The 24,445-nt window shown below is 38.8% G+C and overlaps 3 protein-coding genes across 7 annotated transcripts in view; 2 read left to right on the top strand and 1 right to left on the bottom strand.

Annotated features, from left to right (window-relative positions):
- Window positions 1–16,596, top strand: part of LOC109096195 (erythropoietin) — a 32,245-nt gene extending 15,649 nt beyond the window's left edge. The window contains exons 1-5 of one of the 4 annotated variants that reach the window (XM_019109848.2): window positions 2,992–3,126; window positions 11,871–12,001; window positions 12,645–12,731; window positions 12,861–13,025; window positions 15,072–16,596. In XM_019109848.2, coding sequence (XP_018965393.2) covers window positions 3,114–3,126; window positions 11,871–12,001; window positions 12,645–12,731; window positions 12,861–13,025; window positions 15,072–15,224 — 549 coding nt within the window. In that variant the 5' untranslated portion in view covers window positions 2,992–3,113 and the 3' untranslated portion in view covers window positions 15,225–16,596. Of the gene's footprint in view, window positions 1–2,991; window positions 3,127–3,237; window positions 3,559–4,959; window positions 5,192–11,870; window positions 12,002–12,644; window positions 12,732–12,860; window positions 13,026–15,071 lie in introns of those variants that run through there. The other 3 variants (XM_042759738.1, XM_042759741.1, XM_042759739.1) reach the window with 3 other exon arrangements.
- Window positions 16,597–17,108: 512 nt separating this feature from the next.
- Window positions 17,109–17,947, bottom strand: LOC109096183 (ribonuclease P protein subunit p20-like). The gene has a single exon (XM_042759742.1). It carries the CDS (start codon window positions 17,945–17,947, stop codon window positions 17,501–17,503), a length of 447 nt encoding a protein of 148 aa, XP_042615676.1. The 3' UTR covers window positions 17,109–17,500.
- On the top strand, window positions 17,942–24,402 carry LOC109096172 (N6-adenosine-methyltransferase subunit METTL3-like). Of its 2 annotated transcripts, XM_042759735.1 has the most exons (12): window positions 17,942–18,076; window positions 18,915–19,030; window positions 19,353–19,540; window positions 19,771–20,226; window positions 20,311–20,486; window positions 21,060–21,273; window positions 22,384–22,571; window positions 22,892–22,930; window positions 23,029–23,137; window positions 23,719–23,784; window positions 23,881–23,993; window positions 24,143–24,402. In XM_042759735.1, the coding sequence occupies exons 2-12, from the start codon at window positions 18,928–18,930 to the stop codon at window positions 24,252–24,254; spliced, it is 1,764 nt and encodes a 587-aa protein (XP_042615669.1). In that variant the 5' UTR covers window positions 17,942–18,076; window positions 18,915–18,927; the 3' UTR covers window positions 24,255–24,402. The 2 variants fall into 2 exon arrangements, with proteins under 2 accessions (XP_042615669.1, XP_042615668.1); XM_042759734.1 differs by lacking the exon at window positions 17,942–18,076 and having other exon boundaries at window positions 18,787–19,030.
- The last annotated feature ends 43 nt before the right edge of the window (window positions 24,403–24,445 follow it).

Raw genomic sequence — 24,445 nt, 5'->3', positions numbered from 1 at the left:
GAGTACATATATACTTGGAAAAAAATACATTGTACAACTGTTGCCCAAACAACCTCTATTCTGCCATCCTTCAACAAACAGACCTGCTTGAAAGAGCACGTGAGATACATGTGCTGCAAGTATACAAATGCATGTAAAAAATGTATTCTTCTGTTGATACACTTATAGGAAACGTACTCAAGACTCACTACTGAAACTGACACGTAATTCAGCCTAGTATTTTTGGCTGTAACTATTCTGAAAAAAAAAAAAAAAAAGCCACACAAGTAACTTTTGTGCCTTAGACAAAACCCATAGAGATTCTCTCTTGTGAATGCCCTCTAGAGATGTATAGATAAACTTTATTGATCCCTGAGGATAAATTCAGCAGCTTTGAACTCCGTACACTCTTTGTCTTCTCAGTGACCCAGTATGTTTTCCTGGATAGACTCTCTTTACCTTCCTGGATTACACTATTCTGTGCTAATTACATTTAAACACATTTGAGGTGTAATATTCCTAAAGCTTTTTGTCCATTTACCAGACAATATAAAGTAGTTCTTGTATATTTTCTCCTTGATTTTAGATTACTCTTGTAAGAGTTATTGAAAGGCTATACAAAGTTCATCCATTAGTTCAATTCCAAATGGTATCCAGAACAATTTCCAGAGATTCAAAATTTGGTCAACAAATAAAGTTCAAGGCTCTTAAATAACAAGGTTTTAAAAAGGGTTTTTCTTTTACAGCGATGCCATAAAAGAACCTTTTTGTTGGTTCCCCAAAGAACTTGTCATTGTTCATTGAGCCTGCGTCGGCTCATATTCTCCAAAATGGCACTACGGTGATGTGGAGAGACACAGAGGAGACGATTTGTTGAATAAAGTCATTATTTTTGTTTTCTTCCTGTACAAAAAGTATTCTCGTCACTTCATAACGTTACGGTTGAACCACTGATGGCAGATGGATTATTTTGAAGACGTCTTTCATACTTTTCTGGACATTGACAATGTATTTTACTTGGTAGTGAATGGGACAGTCACAAGCCTCCAGGTTTTCATCCAAAATATCTTAAATTGTGTTCTGAAGATGAATGAAGCTTTTACGGGTTTGCAACGACATGGGGATAATTGATTAATGACAAAATTTTCATTTTGAGATGGAGTATCCCTTTAATGGGTCTTCATGGAACCATAAATGCAGACAAAAAAAACCTTTATGTTCCTATAGTATTCGTGGAGAGTAATGAAAGTAAACTGATTACACGATTCATGGTGGAGGGAGATGTTTAAGTTCCCCTACTTAATTAGTAATATAAATGTAAGAAATAAGGGTGGAGGTGGTTGGGAGTCTAAATGTTGTTTTTAACTGAAAGTTACCATTTTATACTTGTTTTTAACATCTATGTGGATAGTTCCCCTGGAGCATTTGGATGGTTGCAAAACTGAAGCCTCAGTCATTCGTTTGACTTACCTCGTTGGCTTAAGATCTCCAAGGTGCTAGGTCACCACTGCAGGGCTCGCTAAATCGCTATCCCGACGTCCCGGGGCTATTGTGTTTTCCAGTCGGGCTACCAAAGTGTACCACCACTCTGCCCGACGGGTTTACGTTACTTAAATACAGATCTCCTGTGGGTCCTTAAAAACTCATAAAGTGAGTAGTATCAAACTTAAGGCCATAAAAAGTTTTAAATAGTACGTTAAATTGGATAAGAAATGTCTTAACCATAATTTCAAGAGGTGGGGGACGGAAAGACAAGAGTCGCGATGCGGCTGGATTAAACTGCAAAATGCAATGATGTCATTAAATAAATATGAGTGATGCTCTTTCAAGTCAAAACGCGGCGCGGATGTCTTTATTTGAATGTATCTGAAGGGAACCAACTGTCCTCAGAAACGTGTCGTTGGCATTTTTATTTAATTTTACCTATAATTCCTGATAAAGCAGCATTTATGAGTGCGGAGCTGCTTTGTGTACAGCCGTTACCGGGCAAAACGCAATATTTCAGCGCTCCTAAAGCGCCACCTAGTGGTATTTCCAACAAGCTTTTCCTGCGGTTTATGGTCAGATCAATGCAAATATGAACTCATGTTTTACCCAGCAAACACAGAGTTGTAAATGGAAAAGAAGTTAATGTGCCTTCTAAAAGTCTAAACAATTAAGACAATAATATTTATACGTTTTAAACTGACATAATTTATATGCTTGATTTATCCCTTTTCATAAAAGTGGTTTTGTGAAGCTGTATCTGAACTGTAAATCATGTACTTTTATGGCTCAGTACTGTATGTTACCATAGACATTTTCCAACACCACTTATATGGTGTTCATTTTACTTGTGCAGCTCTTAAAATGGGTCATAAATTGCCTTGAATTTATTTTTACAAATTCCTTCCTTCATATTTGTTAATATTTGTGTATTAAAAATATTTTTGACATTTAAACTCCTATCTGACTTTCTATATTTAAAAAAACAAACAAAAAAAAATCTTTTTTTATTTGGGCTAGTTAAATTAATTTTCGGGCTACCAAAATCTCAAGAGTACCTGCCCGAAGGTCTAACCGGGATTTCAAAATTTTGCGAGCCCTGCACTGGCATACAACCCGTTATCTATATTTAAACTGCATATAGCCTGTGTAAACCGGGCCTGTAATTCTTGCAAATGTAAAGGTTTGCTGAATGAATATGAAGAACTGCTTCTAAAAACAAATACCAACATGGGGTAGCCTAATAAGCATACAGGGATGCATAGTTGTGAGTATTGTTTCATTTCTTTGTGTTACCACCCTTGTCTGGAAGTATACAGGGGAAAATTCAGTTAAAGGATCATTGTAAATTGCCTTGAGAGGAAGCCCTGCTAACTTTTTTTGGTGCGCTATTTACTTTGAGAAAACAGATATTATGTGAGTAACAATGAAAGACTAATCCCTTCCAAAACAGGAAGTTGATCTGATAACTATCACGAGACTGTTATATTTGATTTTTATTTTCAAAGTCATGGCTTGAAAATAAATAAATAAGCATTACGGAGCCGATGAGTGCTGACAATACCTTAAAAAGCTTCGGTTGCAATTAACGGGCAATAGACCCGGCTATGGACGAAACGGAGAAGATCCTGTGAGGACTAGATTCTGAGATGCAGATAACCAGTGAGTTAATTTAACGGCCTCAGCCTTTTTATCCCTCCTGAGGTTTAACATTCTGTAGCCGTCTCGTGTGTGACAAGTCCATTCTCCACCTCTTTCTGAACATTGATGAGAGAGGTCCACCTTTTCTGCTTAGTCGCGGTGCGCTTTCGTGGAGTGAGGGGGAATTTACATTCATAGAAAGCTTGCCAATAGGGTGCTGCAAAGCCGCACGGATCGCAGTACGTGCCTCGTAGGAAGGGACGGTGTCATTGTATTTGATCGCGTGTGGGTCCACAGAGTACTTGGAAGCAGCGCGTAGGACTGGATGCGTCTGTGCTCCAGCCTATCCATGTCTTTTGTGCCACCAGTTGAGCTGTCTTTGCGCGATATTTGTCATTTTTAATCATGTGTTTGAAAAATGCAAAGTTGTTTTGCGAATGTTTCACGGTTCAGGTAAGATAATTTCGCTTTTATAAAATTGATTCTTACGGTTTTAACGTGTATTTAGCAAACACGAGTTTAAAAATGTGTAGCAATGAATAGCAAGCAAAACGTTAAATGTTTATTGTTTATATGTGTCGTTGGGAAAATTTATGATTGTTTTTTGTGTTGTTGTTTTGCTAGGAAAGTGAACATTATATAGGCCTACGCGAAAGGGTATAGTGGGGCAGTTTATCTCTGCAATTATAATATAGTGCATTTAGAAATAAAAAAATAATTTAAAATTCTGATTCCCATAGTGATCAATCACATTACTTTTTTTTATTATTATTATTTTTAATCAGAAAATAAATGTATTATTCACATAGGAAGTTCAGTGGGATTGTTTTGAACACTCAGCATTACTTACTTGCAATCTATTTGTGTTGGACTTTCAAAATGCGTGACCTGGCATCTATATTAAGCATGAGTTTTACATTACAATGAGAGTTGACTCACTGTAAAATTGCTGCATCATCGAAAGTTGACAATGGACTAGCCAATTCTGTTCTGAAAATGAGATATTGACTTTGCAGGAAAAAAACAACAATCAAATGCAGATCATGGGATGATCACAAATGGCTTCTCCATGCAAAGATTTACCCTGTAAGAAAAACAATGCTATGAGAATTATTGTAGATCAGGTTAAATTGTAGTTTCCTATTGAGCTTCTTAGGTTAAAACTTCAGTGAATTCCTATAGCTGTTTTAATGGTGTAGTGTAGGCCTATATTCACATTCAAATTATACATGCTGAAATATATCAAATTTTTACTTTTAGAGTCAAGGTCCTTGGTTTTATTGAAGGTTAGACTTGCCTCTGTGACATTGCTCTCTCTTGCAAGGCAAAAATAGACTCTAGTTGTTGGCATTTAATGTTGGCACTTTCTCTGTTACCTTTAACATTGGCTAAGATCCTAACTTCAAGCCCTTAAACTCATAGACACTCAATGTAGCTGGCTGTTCCCTCTGCTGGAGAGTAAGATGTGGTATATAGTCTCTCCCCCTCTTCCTATTGCTATCACTTAATCATTTAGAGGGGTAAGGTCAAGTGTATGTGTTTGTGTAAGGTTATGTAGAGTCAGCACATGCTTCATTGAATGACTTTGAGGTTTATTCTCTTAAAGGGGTCATATGATGCGATTTCAATTCTTCCTTTGTCTTTGGAGTGTTACAAGCTCTTGGTGCATGAAGAAGATCTGTGAAGTTGCAAAGACTGAAGTCTCAAATCCAAAGAGATATTCTTTATCAAAGTTAAGACTCTGCCACGCCCCCCTTAAATGGCTCGTTCTAACACTCCCCCACATATCTACATCACTATGTGGGAATATTTGTGTAATGCCACCCAAATGTTCACGCAAAGAAAGGCGGCGTGGTTTCTGTAACCGCAGTTAGTGTTGAAGCAGCTATGTGAGGGAGATGCTGTGTGTATCTAGGCAAAAGCAAAAGCACTTTATTTGGCCTTCCGATAGTAGATACATTTAGGAATCGTTAAGATTATTTACAACAGAACAGCAACGCATTTTATGGATGACCGCTTCGTGAACCTAGGAGAAGAAGTAATTCTGACTTTGCTACGACAATCAGGCGCTTCTGAATCAGCTACTGTGAGTATGTTTTGTTATAAGTTTAAGTATCTGCTGTTGACTGTTCAAATGCAGAGTTTTGCATGTTGTGTGTGTGTGTGAGAAAGAGAGAGAGAGAGAGAGAGAGAGAGAGAGAGAGAGACAGGGTCACACAGTGGAGTCAGCTGTTTTAACCTTCCGTGGCTTGTGTACTGCAAATACATACGAGCTTCATCACTGTGTCTGTCACTAGACTCTGTTCCCCTTTCGGGCTTCAATTGATGGTAAAACTAAGGACATTATTAACTGTCTTTACATTTATTTTGAAAGATGAAGCTCGCGATTATGGAAAGGGGCGTTACATTTCCAACCAGTGCTTGCAGTGTTCAGCCAATCACAATGCACTGGGTCAGTTGGCCGATCAGAGCAGACTGCGCGTGTCGGAAGGAGGGACTTTGTAGAAAACGACTCATTTAAGAGAGGCGGGGCATAGAGGACCTACAATAATGTACAATATTTGAACATAATATTTGTGTTTTTTGAACATTAAAGCATGTCAGCATAATCTGTTACGCCAAATACACAAAATAATGATCTTTAAAAAAGTATCATATGACCCCTTTAAAATCAACATACTGTCTATCCGAGACCATGCAAGTCAATTATTGTCTTTTCATTGACTAATTCAAGTCAAGTCAAGTCTGCTTTATTGTCAATTCTTCTACATGTACAGTACATACATACAGAGAATTGAAATTGTGTTACTCTCAGACCCATGGTGCATACAGATAACACTAACAGTAGATCCTAAAAATATAGATAGATACAGATCAAATCTAAAATCTAAAATACAACTATACAAATAAGGGCATGTAAAAATTTTTTATAAAAATAAAAATAAAGTTAAATAAAGCAGCACAAGGCACATGGCAGATAAGAGTGTAGTCGTGTGAGGTGGTGAGGTGGTGAAGATGTGGATTTTAGTGTTGTAGTGAAGATTATTGATTATTATTTATGTGTAAAGTGGCTAAGGGATTTGTTATTTTATTTAACTGACTGAAGAGGTAGTAGAATGACGTCAGTTCTATGCTGAATGAGGTAGTGAGCAGACCAATGCTGCACAAAGTGACTGGTGCATGTCTTCGTATGTTAGTGGAAGGACCTGGGGATGTGGGACTGGGGGGGTGAGGTTCATAGTTCAGTGGTGCCTGGGGCAGGAGAGGGAAGGGGGGGGGGCAAGTTCGGGAGCAAGTTCAGCTTCCTGACAGCCTGATTAATGAAGCTGTCGTTCAGTCTGCTGGTCCTGGCCTGGAGACTCCACAATCTCCTCCATGATGGCAGCAGACTGAAGAAGCTGTGTGACGGGTGTGTGGGATCACCTGCAATGCAGAGGGCTTTGCGAGTGAGACCAGTTCCGTAAATGTCCTGGAGAGAGACACCAATGATCTTCTCAGCTGCTCTCACTATGCGTTGAAGAGTCTTCTGGCAGGACTCGTTCCAGGCGCCATACCACACAGTGATGCAGCTAGTTAGGATGCTCTCAATGGTGCCTCTGTAGAAGGTGCACATGATGGGGGCCGGGGCTCTAGCTCTTCTCAGTTTGCGGAGGAAGTAGAGACGCTGCTGTGCTTTCTTGGCCAGTGTTGCGGTGTTGTCGGTCCAGGAGAGGTCCTCTGTGATGTGCACACCCTGGAATTTGGTGCTGCTCACTCTCTCCACAGTTGCACCATTGATGGTCAGAGGAGCATGCTGAGTGTGCACTCTCCTGAAGTCAACAACAACCTCCTTCTCCACGTTCAGAGAGAGATTGTTGTCACTGCACCACCCAGCCAGGCGGCTCACCTCGCTCCTGTAGTTTGTCTCATCTCTGTTGCTAATGAGACCCACCACAGTCGTGTCATCCGCAAACTTAATAAAGAGGTTGGAGTTTTGTTACGGTGTGCAGTTGTGCGTCAGCAGAGTGAAGAGGAGGGGGCTCAGCACACATCCTTGGGGGGCCCCAGTGTTCAGTGTGATGGTGCTGGATGTTTTGCTGAAGACCCGTACTGCCTGAGGTCTTCCAGTCAGAAAGTCCAACAGCCAGTTGCACAGCGAAGTGTTGAGTCCCAGCTGGACCAGTTTGTAAATGAGCTGCTGAGGTATGATTTTGTTGAATGCTGAACTGAAATCTATTAACAGCATTCTGACGTATGAGTCCTTTTTGTCTATATGTGTGTGCTGAGTGGAGGTCAGCTGCCATGGCGTCATCAGTCGAGTGGTTGGACCGATATGCAAACTGGAAGTGGTCCAGGGAGGGGGAGGGCAGACTTGATATGGTGCATGACTAGCAGTTCAAAGCACTTCATGAGGATGGGAGTAAGTGCAACAGGACGGTAGTCATTGAAGCAGGATGGAGATGGATTCTTCGGGACTGGAATGATGGTGGTAGCTTTGAAGCATGTGGGAACAACAGCCTGACTAAGCAAGATGTTGAAAATGTCTGTGAAGACATCAGTGAGTTCCACTGCACAGTCTCTCAGTACATGCCCAGGAATGTTGTCAGGACCCGGAGCTTTGCGTGCATTGATCCTGCTGAAGGATCTCCTCACACTGTCTGGGGTAAGCGTCATCACCTGGTCACCGGGAGGAGGTGGAGTCTTCTGTGCAGTGGGGCTGTTTTGTTTCTCAAAGCGAGCGAAGAAGGTGTTCAGCTCATTCAGGAGTGAGATGTTGCTGTCACAGGTGGGGTGTGGGTGCTTGTAGTCTGTAATGGTCTGTATCCCCTACCACAGGCTTTGAGTGTCTCTGCTGTCGCTGAAACGATGGGCTATCCTCCTGGAGTACTGTCTCTTAGCCTGTCTGATGCCGCGGGATAGGTTGGCCCTAGCTGTCCTCAGGCCCACCTCATCTCCAGCTATGAAGGCAGCGTTCCGCTTCTTCAGGAGTCTGTAGACCTCCCTTGTCATCCACGGCTTCTGGTTGGCCTGGACAGTGATGGTCTTTGTGACTGTTACATCATCAATACACTTGTTGATGTAGGCAGTGACAGTCTCTGAATACTCTTGGAGGTCTGTGGTGTTTTTGTATGTGGCAGCCTGCTTAAACATATTCCAGTCAAAACAGTCTTGAAGAGCCTCTGACGACCCTTCCGGCCACACTTGTTTGTGAACTGGTTTGGCGACTTTAACGAGTGGTCTGTAGGCAGGCATTAGCATCACAGTGATGTGGTCTGAGGCACCAAGGTGGGGGAGGGGGAGGGATTTGTAAGCTCCTCTCTGTGTGGTATAAACAAAGTCTAAAATGTTTTTACCTCTTGTTGGAAAGTTAATGGGTTGATGTATTTTTGGAAACACACTCTTTAAGTCTGCATGGTTGAAATCCCCAGCTATGATGAGAAAAGCATCAGGGTGGGCTGTCTGCTGCTCACTGATGTGCTAGTACAGTTCATGTTGCTGTTGTTGTTGTTCGGAGGAATGTATACAGCAACGAGCAGTATGGCTGTATATTCCCTCGGTAGATAGAACGGCCGGTACTTAATAATCATAAACTCCATCGCGGCACCACGCGTCATTGATGTTAACACAAAGCCCGCCGCCGCGGGTTTTACCTCCCGCAACCAGAGCTCTGTCCGCTCGATAGCACATCCGCTGATCGAGCTGATTAGCACTGTCTGGAAAGCTGTTGCTAAGCCATGTTTCAGTGAACACAAAAACACAACAGTCTCTTATAGTCCTCTGAGTTGAGCGTAGTCGGATGTAGTCCAGTTTATTGTCCAAAGAGCGTACTCTAGCCAGTACGATGGTGGGGATAGATGGCTTGTGTGGGTTAGCCGTTAGCCTAGCCCGGAAACCTTCGCACTTACCCCTCTTCTGCTTCCTCTCTCGCCGCTTGTGGCGCCTCGGCTGTGGGTGAGATGCAGCAGTTGTGGTCGGTGATGGTGTAGGCCTCTGGATCAGACCGAGATCCCGCAGCTGTTCCGCGTGCATGGAGTTTAACTCTAAAAATGTGGTTCTGCCAACATTCAGCAGAGACACACGACTGTATGCGCGTTTAAAGACAGGTAGACGCGATGAAGACAAAAACACTGCGACTCACAAGACAAAAAAAACTAATTGTTGTAATTCAAGAACCACTTAATGAAAACATAATCAACTTCATTCTTTTATTGTCTAAAAGTTTATAGTATATAGATTAAGCTCTTTAAAAGAAAAATAAAAAACATTAAAATAAAAATGTATATTTTTACTGAGCAAGCATATATTCAATTCATCAAAAGTGACAGCAACGACTTTTTAAATTGTTGCAAATTTTCAATTTCACAAAAATGGATATTTGTATTTTACAAAATATCCTGAAAAAAATGTATCACAATCTCCACAAAAATATTATTAGCTCAGCTATTTTTAAACTTTGATAATAATAAGAAATGTGCTAAATCAATATTTTTACAATGATTTTTGAAGGATTATGTGGCACTGTAGAGCGTGATGGCTGCTGAAAATTAAACTTTGTCATCTAATCACAGGAATAAATTACATTTTAAAATATGTTAACAAAGAGACCAGTTCTTTGAAATTGTAATAATATTTCACAATATTACTGTTTTGACTTTAGTTTCAATCAATTAAATGCAAACTTGGTGAGCATTAAAGACTTCTTTCAAAAACATTTAAAAAACTCACTGATGCCCAAACCTTTGAACGGAATGTATATATGGGGGAAGGCAACAGCATCCATGCATGGTGGTCTCTAAGTGACCTTATAGTAGCTGAGTTAATATAATTGAATGAGAGATGGAGATGGGGGCTGCCTAAAATAATTAGAGCTCTATGCTCATATGTTTAAGTGTAGGAGGCCACCCTTAATGAAATTATGTGACTGAAAATGCTGGAGTCTTTGTCAGAAAAAAAATATATAATTCTAGTTCCTGGAAAAGCTGTTAGAGATGGTCTGATTACATGGTGGACGTGCATTTTGTAGCATTCATACAGTTCTTGGTTTTTCATTGGATCATGGTGTGAACAGAACTTCTGTTGCCTTTGTGACAAGACACCATTCTTTGCCAAGATCTGCAGTAAAGTGAGACCAAAAGAGGAATCACATGCTTTCTTGTCTCGAAGTCTGAAGAAAATTCTGATCATTGATGTTCTACTTAAATTTTTGACACAACCTGGAGTTCTTTATAACATGTGCTCAACATCAGAGCATCTCCAGAGGGTACATCTGCTTTGATAATAGTCCTATTGCGTCATAGCCTGCTAAAGCTGAAAGACTGCATTCAAAATTTTCCAATAAGAAGTAAATGCTAGAATATCACATGACTAGTTACATAGGATTAATACTTATTCACGCAGTACTTCTCTTCCCTAGAAGTACACCAGCAGTACAGATGTAGAACCTCGTGGCTTAGGAAGCAATAGGAAAGGATTAGAATTACCATTTGTTGCCACTCCAAATATGTATTTTTATGCTTTAATTTTTGCTTGGACTCAGACGTTAGGTTTCACACAATCTGACACGCATGTGATAGAGGATTAGATGCTGCAGACCAGACATACACAAACACTCTTTCTGTGTAATCTGTCTCTTTATTCCAGAAAGACAGAAGATTCAGCATTGTGTGGGTGTGTCTCCATGTTTCGTGTGTTGTCTTTTCTTAATGAATAGAATTTTATTTATTAATTGTTATTTTTATTGCTTTTCAGATGCTTCTTATATAAATCTAGTTCTTTTTTTCCAGGTCATAATGTTGGTGTGATTCGTTTCTTGATTGTCTTTTTTATTGGCTTGTTTACCTAAGTTAGTTTTGTACAGACAATGATTTATTTGTCTTGGCAGAGAGTGCAATCAGATGGTTATTTACAGCATGCACATCATAAAAATCTAACCCATTTACTAATAAAGACATGTTAAAGTTATAGATCAAGAAGCAACAGAGTGACACTTCTTATTTAATCTGGAAGACAGTCATAGAGTATATAGGCCCATTCATACTTTTAATAATAGCTTTAATTCTATGAGTATAGGGAAGTTCACACCACAACTCTAATGATATTGACAGAAGAATATACAGAAGATACAGTTGGAATCACTTTCAGAATGATTTTTCCAGCTGATGAATGATAAGAACTTTGAAAGCCAATCAGAATCCATCTTGCAGCTTGAGCATTTAAAAGCAGCACATGACATAACTGAAGCATGTCCTTATAATAAAGAAAACATTACCATGCATTGGTGTGGACATTAATATAGTTATTGTTATTTACCTTTATTGCTTTTGGCTTTTATACAAATACAGATGGGGTGGTTGAGTTCCGTTTTCTGTGTCAATCCATTGACTAGGAAAGGTCTGGTTCAGGAGCCAGAAGAGTAGAAGTACTTTATATAAATACAAAATCACTTCCTATATTTCTTTACCAAAATGTAGCAGTGCACCACCTTGTGGCAAGTCTTGTTACCATGCGTTAATAGCACATTTGCTTTAAGACAGTCAGTTGGGTTCATTGCAGTTTTTATAAATTACAGACCAATGGAGCGATGTAATTGCCACATAAAAATTAGAGAGTTGGTTATGTTAAACCTGACAGCCTGTGGAAAGAAACTCTTCAGGATTCTGGTTATTTTGGCTAGTGCTGCTAGTCTTTGTTAGATAGCAGAAGTGTAAAACTGGTGTTTAGTTTTTAATCTCATCCAAAGATTGAGTTAGTTTTAAACTGATCTTCATTTGTTCTGTGTGTGCCAGGACTCTTTGCCTTACTGCTGATGGTGCTGGAGTGGACCCGTCCAGGCCTGTCCTCCCCATTACGCCCCATCTGCGACCTGCGTGTCCTAGACCATTTCATTAAGGAGGCATGGGATGCGGAGGCTGCTTTGGTGAGAGACATGTGCAAGATGGCTGATGCTGTGATTTTATCAATTTTTTAATCTTTAATCTTACACATGCACCAGGCAAACATCTCTGCAATGTCAAGCTAAAGAGAACACATGTTCTATCCTCTTCTCATGTGCTCCCTCTTGCTGTTTTTGAACACTAGATAATTTCCTGTGTGAATGACCCCTGAAATAATTCTCACTGAACATCACATGACTCTGAACTGAATTTAGCAGTGACAATTGTCTTCTGTAGAGCTGTTTCATAGCTGATTTGAATTCATTTCATAATCGATACTGTTATTGAAATGAATTGAACAACACTGATCGGACTTGAGATGAATAATGACACTGCTGCTTCTTTGGAGCTGTGTATAGCTGAATTAAGCTTGTTTCATAATTTGATGAATCAACACTGAACTAAAGTGAGCTTAATAATGGAACTATTGTATTTTTAGAGATGCTTTTCAGCTGAAATTGTATTTCATTTCATTGATTCACTGATATCATATTTTATTCTTGAAGAAATGTGCAACATTAATACTGTTCATTTCTTGAGTAGTACTATAAAGCTGCTTTGAATCTCTATTGTGTATAGTGCTGTATTAATAAATGTGACTTGACTTGAATTTTTCTGCTATCACAGAGAGCTTGTAAGGATGCCTGCAGCATTGCAACAAACTTCACTGTTCCTCTGACCAGAGTAGATTTTGACGTCTGGGAAGCGATGAATGTAAGTTTTCCTGCATGTTCCTGTTGTAAAGATTATAATATGATATAGACAGTACCAAAATTAATATCACGTGGTTAAATCATTTAGTATTAACATTCCTTTATGAATATATTCTGTATGTGACTTCAGATAGAGGAGCAAGCTCAAGAGGTCCAGTCAGGCATACATGTGCTGAACGAGGCCATCAGCTCACTACAGGCATCTAATCAGACTGATGTGCTACAGTCCCACATAGATGCCAGTATTAACAACATTGCCAGCATCAGACAAGTGTTGCGAAGTCTCAGCATACCGGTGAGTTACACAGGTCCCTTGGAGAAAGTTTCATAAAATATTTCAACATATATATTGCCGTTAAAAGTTTGACACCTGTACGTTTTTAGAAGTCTCTTATGCTCACCAAGGCTGCATTCATTTGACCAAAAATACAATAAAACAGTAATATTATAAAATGTTATTACAGTTTATTATAACAGTTTTCTATTTTAAAATTTTATTTATTCCTGTGATAACAAAGCTGAATTTTTAGCAGTTATTTCTCCAGTCTTCAGTGTCACATAATCCTTCTCATTTGCTGATTTGGTGCTCAAGTAACATTTCTTATTATTATCAATGTTGAAAACTGAAATCTTTTCTAGTTTCTTTGTTAAAAAGAACAGAAATGAGTTGAAATAGACATCTTTTGTAACTTTTGAACAAAATGAATGTGTCCTTACTGAATAAAGTTTAATTCATTTCAAAACAACAACTATAAAAATTCTTACTGACCACAAACTTTTGAACCGTAGTCAGTAAGAATAGTGTTCGTTTTGAAATTACATTGTTCATTAGCATTTTGGTTGAGGAAATACACTAAGAACTGAATTTACATTTATATGTGTGTATTTGGCAGACCCTTTTATCCAAAGCAATTGTGCAATACATTCAAGCTGTTCATTACATTCAACATACATACTGTCACGTAATGTCCAAGGAAGACGAAGATGAATATAAAGAAATGCATTATTTAATAAATTACTCATGCTAGACAGTTGTGTACAGTATAACTCAAACAATGCCAGACAAATCAAGAATGAGATGGAGCAACATTAATACAAGACAAAGTAGGGAACTAATGAATAACACCTGTGATAATTAAATGAATTTCCATTACAACTAAAGAGTGGTGGGAAAACTGAACAAAGGAAGACAGGAAACCAGAGAAAACAAATTAAAATTCCATGATGATGAAACTAAAAGAAAAATTATTTTGACACATACATTACATCAGCTAATCTGTTGTCTGGGAATCAAATCGTGTGACCTTGGCATTGCTTGCGTCATGTTCAATCACTCAAGCTACAGGAACAGGAAAATGGGTGTTATGCTAATCAAGGTGTTATGCTAATCAAGCGCAGTATACTACAAACTTATGTCAACTTCAGGAAGAGAACATGTTTGTCACTTAATGGTGATTGTATAATTTTGGCGTAGTGCTAAAACAAACAGCGGCTATGAGACTACACTCTTAAAAAAAGTCTGTAAAAATAGGGTAAATATGAAGGAATTTTCTTTATTGATTTTTCACAGGTGTTTTTGCCATACTTTGAAATTATGCATTGTATTGTATTATGTTTAAGGGTTAGAGGAATAGTTCACTCAAAAATGAAAATTTGCTGAAAATTTACTCACCCTCAGCCCATCCAAGATATCGATGACTTCAATGGAACAGATTTGGAAAAAATTTTAGCATTAGATCACTTGCTCACCAATAGATCCTCTGCATTGAATAGGTGCCATCAAAACAAATGAATGAGAGTTCAAAACAGATGATAACAATAATCCACGAGTAATCATCAATTAACAGTTTAATTAAAGTGGAAAGCTACATGTTTGTAAGAAACAAATCCAGTGTTTTTACCATAATCCACAATTAAGTCCATCCTCTGTTGTAAAACATCTTAATAAAGAATTAGTTTATTACAAATTTTAAACAAGACATTCATTGGTGGACTGGATTACTTGTGGATTATTGTGATGTTTTTATCAGCTTTGTGAACTCTCATTCTGACGGCATCCATTCACTGCAGAGGATCCATTGGTGAGCAAGTGATGCAGTGCAAATCTGTTTCAGTGAAGAAATAAAGTCATTGATATCTTGGATGGTCTGAGGGTAAGTACATTTTCAGCAAATGCCCGGAAACTTGACGGAAAATGTTCCGGCATAAAATTACCAGTAATTTTTCTGTTTTTCATACAGCCAATACAAATTTAAAAGCATGAATATGTGTGTCTAAAACATAAAGCCGTTATAGACTGTTAGTTACACTGCATATTTACTAATTTCCATCTGTCTCTCAGGAATATGTACCTCCAACCAGTGATGGAGAAGACAAAGAGATGCAGAAAGTATCCTCGATCTCAGAGCTGTTTCAGGTCCACATCAACTTCCTGCGTGGAAAAGTGCGTCTTCTGCTTGCCAATGCACCTGTCTGCCATCAAGGTGTCAGCTGATAGACAATTCTGGGCAAGGGCCAAACTAATTGGAGCTCCTCGTATCAGGAGGCAGGATATGGGCTATTACAAAGGATATGTCGCCGAGTTTGAATGACTGGGAGTTGTAGCACTTTGAAAGATTTACTCACAAAGGGAAAAGAAGACATCCCCTCAGAATACTAAGCGCCCTACTCTCTGTTTGTTGAGCATTTGCAAACTCATCTGCGTTACCTGGCAAAATCAACCAGATGCAAACATAAAACTTAAGAAATCACTCCTCTCACCCCATATGACTGATGGCACTTGCCCAGCTCAACTAGGAAGGTTTATCTGGGATTCTTAAAAATGGTTTTGTATTGCTTATGAAATTGTCATTATTTATATAGATGATATATTTCTTAGAGCTGGAATCACTGGCTTTTGCAGATTCTTTTCTGAAGCTGTTCAAGTGAAGACCTCTCTTCGGCCTCAAGCACTTCCAAACATTGAACTGTTGATAGAGAAAACTATTTATCAATATTAATTATGCACTGTAGGTTTTATATTAATTTCAGTGTTAAGTGTGTGTCTGTATGTGCATGTGCGACTTTTGTGAATGCTGCAGGGAATGTTTCAAGCAACAGGGGAGGAAGGTTGTAATGCTGGATTCTTACGGGTCAGTTGGGGTGAACAGGAAGCAGGACTAGATTGCTGCTTGTGTCGGGGGAATTAGAAGCTTTCGTGAGACCTGATGAGGCTGTGTTAGCTCATGTCTGAATTACGCGGTCTTGTGCAGATAACGCCACTGCCAGGAAAAATATTGATTAGTGTGTGTTTGACGAACATCCTGGCCTGCTTCCACTTCACACACGATGCTGCATATTTGCCTTTGGGAAATGATTGTAAGGTTGACATCTTGTTTCTCTTTTTTTGTAGAACTTGTTTGTGGTTTTCGTAAATAGCCGTTTTTTTTTTGTTTGTTTGTTTTTTACATCTGTCAATCAGTCTCTGTCTAGATGCAACAAAATATGTTTGTAGATTTTTTTTTCCGGTTATTTTGCTGTTGTGTGGTTCTTTCATCACATTGTCATTTGGTATTCAAATACAAAATATTATTCTTAGCTAAAAAAATAGAACTGTAAAAACAAGTAGAGAGGAAGTTTTCTTTTTGTCTTATGAAGCATCTCTGCTGAGAATGTCAATACACTGCTCGCAATTCTGTAAATACATGTGATTCCAATGTGAATTTTTGAAGAATTAGATGTGAAAACAAGTACTTTTTTAGATATGAGAGAGAGAATAGGCATACATTATGCCTAAGACTAAACCAGATTATAAAATAAGTACTGCATTTTTGTCACGTTTCCACTGAAGTAATTTAGTCACACAACTAAATATTTTTGAACAATCATTTGTGTCTTTCCTTTACTTATCACCAATAGGTCTGTTCTTTTAGTTTAGTCATGAAGGGCTGGACAAACATTTTGATCAAGTTTACTTATTGAAAGAAGACTTGATCTATTACCCATCAGCCATCAGACTTTAACCATCTGGTAAACCAGGCTTATCTTTGAGTAATATTTAAGTTTAGCCTTTCATCCCAACCTTGCTAACATGCCATCTCCATTTACCACACATTAGGTAATATAAATTGCAATTATGATGACATTTGTGCCCCATGTTATAGCAACAGACTTGAGATCAGCGATATGCCGTTTAGCAGGTGAAAGCAGACCCTTGTCAAATCTGTCATTATTTTATTTTTATTCTTAAATTATATTATTGTTAAATATATTTATACTCATATAATGCAATGTTTATTAAAGCATTTACTATTGTTATTACTATGAAACAATATACATAAAATAAATTACCCTTAACATAGGCTATAACTATAAATACAGGAAGAGGAAAAACAGCAGGTAGGTCTAACAATGTATTTTTACCTTCCATTAAACTGAGCTTTAAATCACAACTGCATGATCTTTTGGTTATGAGTTTACTATACACAAGAAAACAAATACATAAAGTGGTTTCTGAAAGTGGAAAAACATATGGCACATTTCCTTTCTACTTCTTGTTTTCCAAATGAAAAACATTCAAGAACACCACAGCAATTAATTAATAAATAAATAAATAAATAAGCAAAGCCAGTGCAAGATTTGAGAGTTTTAGCTTCAGGCTGAACCAGAACAGAAGTCATCCAAAATAAAACAGGCATCGCCTTTAAACAACTAATACACACCACGAACTTTACATGAATGTTTATGGAGTCTCTGAAGTTGCCATTTATTGTGGTAATACTAAAACTGGCTCTACAGTTTGGGATAAAACACCTTGATATGGATGGCAGAGTTATTACGGGTGCGTGTAAGCGGCTCTCCCGCCTCGTCCGGATCCTCGGGCTCCAGATCATCTATGAGCTCCACGGTGGATGTGTTGGCCGCCAGCTGCAGCGCACCCTGGCTGGACGTCTGAAGCTGCAGGGCGATGTTAATGGCCCGGTTGATAGCCAGTCCCAGACCGTGGATGCAGATTTCCCTGTGAGCGTCCAGAAGTTTCTGACACCTCGCCAGCTGGGCCTTGAAGTCTGTTTTCATATTGACGTAGACGTCGTTCCGTCGTTTGGGCAGTTTGCGGGGCAGTCGCTTGCGGAGGGTGTACTCCACCGGGTCCATCTCAAGGGTCGAGCCCTCCGGGGTGGGCAACACCATCGGATTGTGGGGTACAGATGCGGATACCGGGCTGCGTGGCTCGGCCATGTCAAATCACTGCACAATGAAAACAAGACATCCGTTAATGAACGTTTAATGATGATCTGTTTTTTTCACCGAGGGAAAATGACACAGCAGACCTGTCCGCGCTCATAAATGTTCTAAATTGGCAGTAAGGTTAGCAACTGAATATTTTAATTTTTTATGTGTCTATATCTAGGAGTAGCTACAAATTAATGGCGACTAATTCATACGCTGGTTTGAATTGATTCATTTGATTCACTTAAAAGAATCGGCTCATATGAGTCAATCGGTTCCGCAATCGGACTGTGTTCTACTGGTTCAATAAAAAGAACCGACTCATACGAGTCATCGTTCGTGAATCGTTATACACTGGTCGCGCTGTATGTTTCACTTTATCGTTGCGGCGCCGCTAAACAGAAAAGAAGGAAACACTTCTTCTGCGTTCCATTTCTGTCGAGAAACATTCGGTTCTGGTATATTTTGCATGGAACCTGTTCTCGGTTGCTAAGTCTATGTCATTACCGTCATTATCGACATGCTACATTAATGTATCTGATTGTTTTGTTTTTGAGCGTGAGTAGTACCTTGAATTAGATGAGGTTGTTTTTCAGCTGTACTCTTATCCAATTGGTAAATAACTGAATCCGCGTATTTTCAGGTTTGTCTTCTCTCCTCATGTAACCGGAAGACCTCTCACTTACACAGGAACTGATGCTTAAGCTGCTCTCTTTGATTACATAATACATACTGGTCTTTTCTTGGATGAAACTTATATTTTTTTTATTTCGTATATTATATAATTATAAATTAAGCCCAATAAATGAAACTGTTTATATGTGTCTAAGTGCCAATTTGAAACTGAACGCTTTGAGGGTCTTTTATTTTGAAATCCAGCCAGTTTAGCGGCTTGGTGTGAACGCAGAGTACACTCACTGAACTTTATGAAAAATCTGTTTCATTTGTCCGGTCTTTTAATTCACTGTTTATCTAGTTTAAGTTAAGCCATGTCGGATACATGGAGTCACATCCAGGCGCACAAAAAGCAGCTGGATTCCCTGCGAGAGAGGCTGCAGAGGAGAAGAAAAGACACAACTCAGCTGGGCATCGGTGCGTTGAGCAACTGCATGCTGTGAGATCCGCAAAACTATTAACTGTTCCTTAAATAGCATTTGATTTATTTGCTAAAAAATACGACCAAATATGTAATGAGTCACCATTGCAAACCATGTTGATAATACAGTCAGTTTTATTTGCTTAATATCAAATGCTGAATATAGAGACCACACAGCATTCTGTCAGAAGTGTGGCATCATGATGTTGAAAATTTAAATGCATGCCAGAGGAAGAATGAATTAGTTTTTTTTTATTGCAATAGTGAGTTTAGTGGGTCTGTGGTGCCACCTGCTGTATTAGATCTTGTTTTTAACAGAGATTGGAGGTGTTGAGGGTGGATCCGCAAGGAGCGACAGCCCTGGACCGGCACTACAGAGTCCTCCGCAAGTGGAAGTTGAGCAGCCTCCAGACCCGGAACTAGAGAAGAGGCTGCTGGGATACCTGTCTGAACTGAGTCTTTCTCTGCCAACTGATTCCCTAGCCATCACCAACCAGTTAAACACAGTAAGACCTGTGTGCATGCTTGTATACACAACCAGTCAAAAACCTGGATGTGTACTCACTATTACTATTTCCCGCATTTGAGAAAAAAAAAATAGTAAAGTTTTTAAAACTGTGAAGTACATGGATAATGTGAATCATAAAAACCTATTGTGAGTACTCCACAAACACTCATATCTATGTTTTTGTCTTTCTGTCCTTCTCACTCTCCCTCATTTGCAACTTTGACTCAGTCTGAGTCTGCAGTTTCCCATGCCTGCATTCAAAGTCTCCTCCTCAAATTTTCTGCCCAAGAACTTATTGAAGTTCGGCAGCCATCCATCACTGCCTCCTCGTCCTGTTCCTCCTCCACCCTTGTCACTTCAGTCGACCACACCAAACTATGGGCTATGATTGGCAGCACAGCCCAGCCACAGAGAACTGCCATTAAAAGAAAAGGAGATGACATCATCCATCAAAAAAGAGCCCCAGGTTCCTCCCCTTTGCTTCAAACACCATCTTCACCTCCAAAGAAATCCTCTGCATCACTGGGTCCTGCCTCAAACTCGCAGCTTACTGGATCCTCTGGGGTTGGAGGGGATGGACCTGAGAAAAAAGGGCGGAACAGTAAGGTGCAAGCGTCTCATCTGGACATGGAAATTGAGAGTCTGCTGAGCCAGCAGTCCACTAAGGAACAGCAAAGCAAAAAGGTATAATAACTAAGTAGCAAGTCAGCAAAGGCCTTGTGTGTTTATGTGAATGTGGAGTCTGATGTATGTATGCTTGTGCCTCAGGTGAGCCAAGAGATCCTAGAGCTGTTGAACACCAGTTCGGCAAAGGAACAGTCGATTGTGGAGAAGTTTCGATCACGAGGCAGAGCTCAAGTACAGGAGTTCTGTGATCATGGGACGAAAGAAGAGTGTGTGCAGTCGGGGGACACACCTCAGCCCTGCACCAAATTGCACTTCAGGTCAGTTCACACTCACACACTTTAAAAAACATAACTAAAATAAATAGCAGCCATATCAAATGTATATAAATTAAAATAATGAATAAACTATATAATTATACACTTAGAAATTGTAAAACTAATCATTTTTATTATTATAAAAAAAAAAAAAGTGACGTGACAAACTGCCAAGTATGGTGACCCATACTCAGAATTTGTGCTCTGGATTTAACCCATCCAAAGTGCACACACACAGCAGTGAACACACACACACACACACACACACACACAAACACACACACACACACACACACACACACACACACACACACTGTGATCACACACCCGGAGCAGTGGGCAGCCATTTATGTTGTGGCGCCCGGGGAGCAGTTGGGGGTTCAGTGCCTTGCTCAAGGGCACCTCAGTCGTGGTATTGCCGGCCGAGACTTGAACCCACAACCTTAGGGTTAGGAGTTAAACTCTCTAACCATTAGGCCATGACTTCCCAATATTATTATTGATTATTATTATTATTGATTATAATAATATTATCTGAACGCTTTTTATTTGTTGAATTCTAATTTAACTTTCTAAGCGAATCATCAACAAACACACAGACGAGAGCCTTGGGGACTGCTCCTTTCTGAATACTTGTTTCCACATGGACACTTGTAAATATGTTCACTATGAGATTGACAGCCCTCCTGAAGCAGAGGGTGACACATTGGGGCCCCAGGCAGGGGCCACTGAGCTTGGACTGCACTCCACGGTGGGAGACAGCAACGTTGACAAGTTGTTTCCTTCACAGGTAAAATATCGTAAGAATTGACATGTTCCACAGCTTCTGTCAAGCTATAATATACAGTAATTGACTTGAAGCTGAAATCCACCAAAACCACTATAATATAGGAATATAGAATTAGACATGGTTTCTTGGGTAAGGTTGCACCAGTTCCTACGTTCTTATTCCTACTGGAACATAAAGTACACACTAGAGTCTTAGTAACTACTAGCTAGCATGAAACTAACTCAGTACTTTATTAAGTTGCACCATTTGTTCTTAAGGCAGAATTTAGCAAATAGGTTGTATGCACTGGAAAGTAATGTATAGTCACGTAATATGACGTGTACCCTCAGTGATCTAATAGCAGCCCTCAAATACGTGAGATTCAATGCCATGATTTTCAGTTTATCCGTGATTTGAACTTATTTTGCCTCATGTAACTAACGATACATACATTTCCATTGTAATATGATACGACTTACTCATGAATAACGTAATAGGTATTTTTAATTTATAAGAATCAAAAAGAAATGACATTTATTAATTAAGATTTATTTATTTCACATGCACAACATGGACCGGTGACCACAGATGCACTCTGAGTTTGTGTTGAAGAGACGCTAACAAAGCAATTCATTCACATAATGTTCTCTCTCTCAAATTATATGCAAGTGTAAATATCAACGTTATCCTACATTTCTAGAGGACTGAAGTTTGTCGGGTTAAACAAGAGCTTACTGAGGTAATTCCGTCAATATGCAATTTTTTTTTTTTCAACTGTTACACGTGGTTGGAAGCTTCTGTTAATATTCAGAGTGTATGTAGAGTTACATTTGAACTAAGTTTAATGGTGCAATGCAAATGTAGTAGTAATGCGTAAGCTGTAACTTAGTGCCCCTTTACAACAAAAATAGTTGTAACTTAAGTACAGCTGGTGCAACTGGCCCTAGTATGTGTTTCTGACCTGTAATTGCTTTCAGAGCAATCATTTCTCATTCTCTCATTTGCTTTTGCTGTTCTTCTATTTGTCTATATATTTAAAAAAATCATTTTTATTATGATTTCAAACATAAAACTGTGATAGGCATTTTTATTTTAAGACATAACAGATATATGCCCTCTGACATATCTCAGTGGATCTGCTGTGACATCCGTTATCTGGATGTGTCCATCCTGGGGAAGTTTGCAGTGGTGATGGCCGACCCACCTTGGGACATTCACATGGAGCTTCCATATGGAACGCTCACAGACGACGAGATGAGGAAACTCAACATTCCTATTCTGCAGGATGACGGTTTCCTCTTCCTCTGGGTCACAGGAAGGTAGGGGCTCTGGGGAATGACTGAACACAAAGCTTCTTGAGACCCTTTTATCTCAGTGTAACAAGATTTTGCATCACTTTTATCATACTAATAAATGTATACAAAATAAAATCATCTTGTATTAAAATTTGTGATTATAACACACATGTTTTTGATATTCCAGAGTTACATTTTCCAAAAGCTTTTTTATTTTGCATTCCATTTTTTTTTTTTTTTAATCTATGAACAAATGATATGAAAAATTGAAAGGAGGTTATGTAATGCTATCTTGGCAACAGTCCAAATGCAGGTCAACAATAGTTCATTTTCTGTCTTTACAGAGCTATGGAGCTGGGCAGAGAGTGTCTAAACTTATGGGGGTAGGTGATTTTATATGTGGAAAATGTAAAGTGAGTGATCTCGTTAAATATAACTGATTCAGTCAGCTAAATCTTTTTGTATTCTGTCACTCAATTAGCTACGAGCGTGTAGATGAGATTATCTGGGTGAAGACTAACCAGCTTCAGAGAATCATTCGTACTGGAAGGACTGGACATTGGCTGAATCATGGCAAAGAGCATTGCTTGGTATGTGTGAGAATATACACAAGCGTTCGAATGTTTGGGGTCGATAAGATGTTTTTACAAGTCTGTTATTGTCATCATATCTGCATATTTGATCAAAAATACAGTAAAAATTATGTGAAATATTGTTACAATTTAAAATGACGATTTAATGAATTTTAAAATGTATTTTATTCCCGAGATGGCAAAGCAGCCATTAATGCTGTCTCCAGTGTCACATGATCCGTTTGAACTAAGAGGCTGATTTGGTTCTTATCACAGTTGAAAACAGTTTCTTAATTCTTGTGAAAACTGTGGTGCATTTTTTTTCAGGATTCTTTAATAAATAGGTTAAAAAGAACAGCATTTATTTGTTTCTTTCTTTTAAGTGTTAAAGTTGTTATTGTCACTTTAGATTAGTTTAATGGATTCTTGCTGAATGAAAGTATTCATTTATTTAAAAAAAAAAGACCCCAGACTTTTGAACGTAGTGTACAAGCAGAATTTGGTAACCATTCCACAATGAAAGAATCTTAATCTTCTTGTTATGCATTAACCATATATTACATATATCCTCTTTCTCTCTCTCTGTTTGTTTTTTTCAGGTGGGAGTAAAAGGAAACCCACAAGGTTTTAACAGAGGCCTTGATTGTGATGTTATAGTGGCAGAGGTCAGTCATAACCATTATAACTGATAAAGCAGTGATGAATTTCAAGTCAGTGATGATCAGTGCACTAAAAGAACATCTGTCATCTGTCTACACAAGGTCCGCTCCACTAGTCATAAACCAGATGAAATCTATGGGATGATTGAGCGTTTGTCACCAGGTACACGAAAAATTGAATTGTTTGGGAGACCACACAATGTGCAGCCTAACTGGTAAGTCAGATATTCAGGAACTTTTTTTGATTTCCAAATCACTTACGTGACTAAGGACATGTTTAAGTAATCAGATGTGCTGTTCTCTTTATTACTAACCTGCTTGTTTTCTCTGATCTCTCTCATTCGCACCTTGTTTTGTTTTCCAGGATAACCCTTGGCAATCAATTAGACGGTATTCATCTTTTAGACCCTGAAGTAGTTGCACGTTTTAAGAAGCGCTACCCTGACGGAGTCATCTCCAAACCTAAAAACATGTGAGGACTGGGCTAGTGAGAGAATGAACAGCTCTTGGTTGAACCCTGTCACAGGATTCAAGACTAAAAGATAGTTTCAAATGACTGCTTCAGGAACTTTCATACCCCTTTACATTTTGCTTCTTCTTTTTTTCATAAAAATCCTAAACCACATTTTTGTTGTCTTTTTGTACAAACTAATTAATGATATCACAG

Source organism: Cyprinus carpio, chromosome A7 (genome assembly GCF_018340385.1).
Source record: "Cyprinus carpio isolate SPL01 chromosome A7, ASM1834038v1, whole genome shotgun sequence".
Taxonomy (NCBI): Eukaryota; Metazoa; Chordata; class Actinopteri; order Cypriniformes; family Cyprinidae; genus Cyprinus; species Cyprinus carpio.
The sequence above is the reverse complement of the archived record's forward strand: the minus strand, read 5'-3'. Positions and strand labels throughout refer to the sequence as shown.